The following is a 5,562-nucleotide window of genomic DNA, read 5'->3' as shown; positions in this document are numbered from 1 at the left end:
TGGATCAGCTGATCCATCTTCCTATCCTGCATGAGAAGAGTCATTTGTATATTCTTCAGTTCTCTTTTGAAGGTAGGCATGCCTTGAGCTAGCTCCACCATTTCAACTGCTACTTGTTCCAGGGCCTTGGCAAGTAAACGTTTCATACCCCAATATACATGCAAGGACTGCTTATAAAGGGACATCCTCCCTCTGGTATGTCCCGGATCAGGGAGATAAGTCTCCCAATCTGCCATCTCAGGGTCAGATTGATCCTGCATTGCCTCTTCTTCCAACTTGTCTATAATCCTCCGTATTTTGTAATTGGTTTCCTTTGTGTAGGCTACCTCTGCCTCCTGTAATTTCCGCCGCATATCCTTTTTTGCCCGACCTCGAACCCCACTGCCTGAGCCATCCTCATAGGCTCGGTTCCCTCCTCGCCCTGCAAACTTCCCTCTACCCCGCACTCGTCCTCGCCCCCGTCGCCCTCGACCTCCACCTCGCCGTCCATCGTCTTCCTCTTCATCATTTTCCGAGTCACTCTCTGTATCATCCCTGGCGTCCACTGGAACCGAATGTCTCATCCACTTGCCAACTTTTCCGCCCGAGGTCTTGTGCGGGTTATCCTCTGCAAAAAACTCCCGAATATCCACTTCCAGCTCTTCCGAATCTTCAGGTATGTCCAGGTAAATGGGAGGCAAGGATTCATCAACCACCTGCTTCCCTTTATCTTCCAGAGTGGCTCCCTGACTACGTGTTCTCCTACCCTCACTGCGGCCTGGATTATCTGCCATAATGGTAAGCAAGAAGGTCGTTATCCAGTTCACCGGACTCTGCTCCAACACTAACAGCAGACCGCCTTCCCACTCTGGTCGTATATTCAGAGTGACTATGAATCCTACTCCCGCTCGACTAGCCACAGGTATTAAATCTACCGCTCTCCATCTACCATCACGCAAACTCATAACCCGTCCATGCAGCATTATAACCTCGCGCGACCACCTTCCCACGGGAGTGTTCGTTATTGCCCAAGCCTGCTGATTATTACACGTTGCAGGTCTTGGATCCTGATGTGATGCGATCCCTGTCCTCCTGACGCCACCGCGCTCCCACCTCAGTACCTACCCTGCAATCGTCCTTGGGATGAGCATGTCGTTGCATGCCTGCAGATATTCATTCCGCCATATTAAAATTTTACCACTCCTATTCTTCAGAGTTTCCGTGAGCACCCCCTTAAAATAATCCACTAGAGTCTTTGCAATACCAACCTGCTCTACCTCTCTTTCACCCTCCGCATTCCTGATAGAAAAAATTCGATTCCTCTGTCTATGTTGAATCATAGCTTGATGAAAAAATTTTGTATTCCGTTCGCCTACCCTTAACCATCGAACCCGTGATTTTTGTTGCCACAAAATCTCCTCTTGTTTGCGACGTTCCTCCAACTGGCTGAGAATCCGTCCTTCCTCCCTACTATTATGTTCATCTCTGCCTTCCAATATTATTTTCTGCTGTATATCCTCCATTGCTCCTTCCAGTCTCTGCTTAGCTTCCAAAATGTTCCCAAATTCTTTCCGATTCCATTCTTTGATTCTCTGTTTCAATTCCTTAAGCTTCAACTGAACAGTATGCATTCTCCCTTTTCCTCTACTAGTACATTGATTCCACCAGGTTTCCATTTTTTGAATGAATTGTGGATCCCTTAGCCAAAAAGATTCAAAACGAAAAGGTTTTTTCCCTTTGATCTGCTTAATATCTACCTCCAATCGAATGGGCCAATGATCTGAACCAATGCTAGGAAGAATTTTAGCTTCAATAAACACATCTCTATTCAAAATTTGCTCTGATAATAAAAATCGATCCAATCGAGAGGCAATCTGGCTCTGCCCTCCTCGGCGATTATTCCAAGTATGTACACCATTGATTGTATGTATATCTACTAATCCTAGATCCCTGATTACATCATTAAACTCTTCCATACTCGGATCTTCTCTCCTTACCCCTCCTCTCTTCTCCCCTAGATGCCTAATTAGATTGAAATCCCCCCCTATCATCCATGGGAGATTCGGAATGAGAAGTCGCATAGTACGGAGGTTCCTCAGGAAATCCTTCCTATCACTATGATTATGAGGTCCATATACCCCTGTGAACAAAATTCTTTCTCCCATCCCTACTAGTCTAAACCTACCTGAAAGTATTCTAGGAAAAGAAAGCCAATGCTCAAAAATTACCTCCTCAGGATTCCACAAAACGGCCAATCCCCCTGCTGTCGCTGTTGCATCTAAAGCCATAACCTCATATCCTAGCTTCATTTTCTTGACAATTTCCTCCATCTGTTGACTAGCCACCTTCGTCTCCTGAACTACCATAATACTTGGCTTATCTTTCGCCACTCTTTCCTTCAAGTATCGCTGTTTCCCCTGACTATTAAGTCCACGTATATTCCAACTTACAACAATCATTTAAAACTTTCGGGGAGTCTGAAGAAATACCTCAGACAGAGGTATCACCCGGCCAGAGTTTACCAGAGTCTCGCCCACTGCTTGGATGGATTCATTCAACGTTCGTCTACCTTTTTTCCTTCCGGGCTTACCTTGATTATCGCCTTCAAGAATTTGGGAGTCCTGATTGTCATGCATCAACTTGGGTTCCAAGCAACCAGCCGTCTTCTCCTTATACCGTTGAAAGGTTTCCTTGTATAATTGTTTCTCTTTCTCTGGGATGAACCGCTCGTCCAATTTTTTCCAATCCGTAAGTAACTTCTTCATGATTATTTCTTCCTCTGTACCCACTTCTTTGACAACTTCCTTCCCCTTCTTGGATTGATCTGAATGTTTATCATTTCGTGCCTCCTCCTCTCCTTCAGGCTCTCGACTTGGGCTTCTACTTTTCCTCTTTCCATCCTTAATGATTTCCATCGGCGCAACCACATTACTCTCCTGGTTCTGTACAATTGGATTGATTTCATTACGATCTTTCCCCTGATTTTCTTCGTCTTCCTGTGTTTGAAGAATAGTATATGGATTTTGACTTTCTGGTACTGCATTCCTTTCCTGGGTGGGGATTCTAGGATTCGCAGGCATAGGGCGTTTTCGTCGCTGAACCTCTTGAAACTCAGATACTTCCCCGACGCTTCTGTCAGTCGTTCGAATACCCTCTGGCATATCCTTTGTTCCGTTCTGTTCGTTACTTTGTGGGCAGTCCCTTGCGAGGTGGCCATAAACATGGCATCGTCGACAGCGAAATGGTATATGTTCATAATCAATAGGCTGTTGCCAAATTTCATCCTGATACTCGAGCTCAATGGATTCCGGTAAAGGGGCTGAGATATCCATATACACACAAATCCTAGCATACGACGTATATTTCCCCCTTTTCGTGGTCTCTGCCACCTTCACAAAAGTACCAATTGAATTCCCAATTCCTTCTAATATCTCTGGATCCCAAAATTCATCGGGTAACCCAAATAAACGAACCCAGATTGGTGCAGCCTTGATTTTCTCTGCATCAGGGTTGTATCGATCCTCCCAATACCGTGTAAATAGTCCCGCATTATTCATAAAATAGGGACCCTCCTCAAAAACCTTTGCCTTGTCCTGTAAATTGGCAAAAATGACTGTAAAAAACCCCTTAGCACCCAATTTAAGCTCAATATGGCCACGAGGTTTCCATCGTTGTTGGATCCATCTCGAGAGATCCCTTTCAGAAGGCCAATACCCAATAAATTTACAGATTAACGCATGGTCTCTCATGTAACATCGATACTCCTCCAACTTGTTATTCGGAATGACGTACCTGGGTTTCTTCTGTGCCCTTGCAAGACATTTATTTACCAGGCGGGCTTGCCACTGGTTGCCGAGGACTAGGTTATGATCACCTGCATCCGACGGTCGCCCATTCGCTTTACTATTTCCAGAATGTCCCATCATTACATCACGAAAGGAGGGGATTTCACCCCTCCCCTGCCGTACGTCCATTTCTAAGCTCAGTCTGTCAAAATATCCCGGCGACAATACTATTCCCCAAAAACCCGGCCGCTAAATAGTGCACAAGTAAACCCTTGTGCTAAGTTACCTCTTGAACCTTGTGCAAATTAAGAGCAGAGCATCTCTTAACCAAACACAAGACTTAGCATTTGCAAGAATTTATTGAAAGTGGGAAGGTAGGTTGTTGCAAATGGTTTTTTTAATCGAGTATAAAGATCCTTCCCTTTACCCTTTTAATAAAACCCTTGTAAACAATTTCTTACTCTAATTTTAATTACTAAATTTTTAATTAAATATTACATTAATTTTTTTTAATATTAATTACAAACCTTTATACTTGCACATCTTCCAAAAAAATATAATAAAAGAATTAATGTTAAAAATTTTATACATTAATATAACTCAGGAAAGACATTACATCCAACTTTTTTATTAAAAAGTGATTAATCTATTAATCCATTAAATGTGGTATTGGACCAAAAACACATTAATTATAAAAGTATTTCAAAACTTATTAAAACAATATTTTAAACTTCAACACTAATTATTTGCTTCATATAAACATTGGCGTATTGATTTTAGGCGGATCGAAGGTTAAGAAAAGCATAGTTTAAATCATGAAATTAACTGCACTAATCTTGGTAAGAATATAACCATGAAATTTTCGTAGTTCGAACCTCACCTCAAAAGTTTATATTCATTTAGCATGACTCATGGCATTAGGAGTCGTCTAACAAGGTGGAGGAAATGCTCCGACGGCTAAAAGTGACTAGAATCGTGTTTTTGATGATGGAAATAGATTCAGCACCATCAAAAACGTCTAGACACCTAAAATTTTGAAGTTTAACAACTATAATTTAGATTTACAAAAATCTTTACCGGATTTTCTCTAAATATAACCGGAATTTTCATATCTTTCCAAACAAGTCCTCCACCTCGTTAGACTACACTCATGGCATTATCGTCTTGCCGTGCACGATATTAATTCAATCCACTGAATGTTGACTGCCCAACGAACAATGGCATCAACTCACCCGATTTCTCTGCACTTACTCATTCGTCTCATAGACCAATGATTTTATGGGAGAATTGACAGATTTTGATGAACAGTTTTATTATTAAAATATTATATTATTATTATGATGATGATGATGATGATGGTTAACGTCCACTGAGACCAAATAATGGTCTATCGGACCTAAAGAAACAAGTTATCTATTTTGATTTAAGATTTTATTCCTAAGCTCAAAAAGCTTGGAGAGAAGCCTCCCGAGCTCACTATAATTTTGACATTGTAAAAGGCTAGGAAGGTCAGTATTGTAACAAAGATTGTGAAACTGAGATCTAATGTGGTTATACGCAGGGCACTCTAAGAGGAAGTGGTTTTCATCCTCGATGTTCCTATTCTCACATATATGGCAGATCCTTTTCGTCCATGGCATTTTAGGAACTACCCAACGACTTGTTTCACTATGGAGCTCATGAGAATTCGTTCTAATCTTTGCTATATTAATTTTTTTCTTTGAGCTAGTTAAAATAGATAGATACTTTTTATCTTCTAGGGTGGGGTTGATGACTTTCTTATAATAACTTAATTTTC

At 41.6% G+C, this 5,562-nt stretch overlaps 1 protein-coding gene across 1 annotated transcript; it reads right to left on the bottom strand.

The window, feature by feature from the left end:
• Nucleotides 1-1,100: 1,100 nt before the first annotated feature.
• On the bottom strand, nucleotides 1,101-2,438 carry LOC149146646 (uncharacterized). The gene has a single exon (XM_089452829.1). It carries the CDS (start codon nucleotides 2,436-2,438, stop codon nucleotides 1,101-1,103), a length of 1,338 nt encoding a protein of 445 aa, XP_089308955.1.
• Nucleotides 2,439-5,562: the final 3,124 nt, after the last annotated feature.

This window comes from Pinus tabuliformis, chromosome X (genome assembly GCF_031772625.1).
Source record: "Pinus tabuliformis cultivar Carrire ecotype Pingquan chromosome X, CPIR1, whole genome shotgun sequence".
Classification (NCBI taxonomy): Eukaryota; Viridiplantae; Streptophyta; class Pinopsida; order Pinales; family Pinaceae; genus Pinus; species Pinus tabuliformis.
This window is presented reverse-complemented; position numbering and strand designations above follow the sequence as displayed.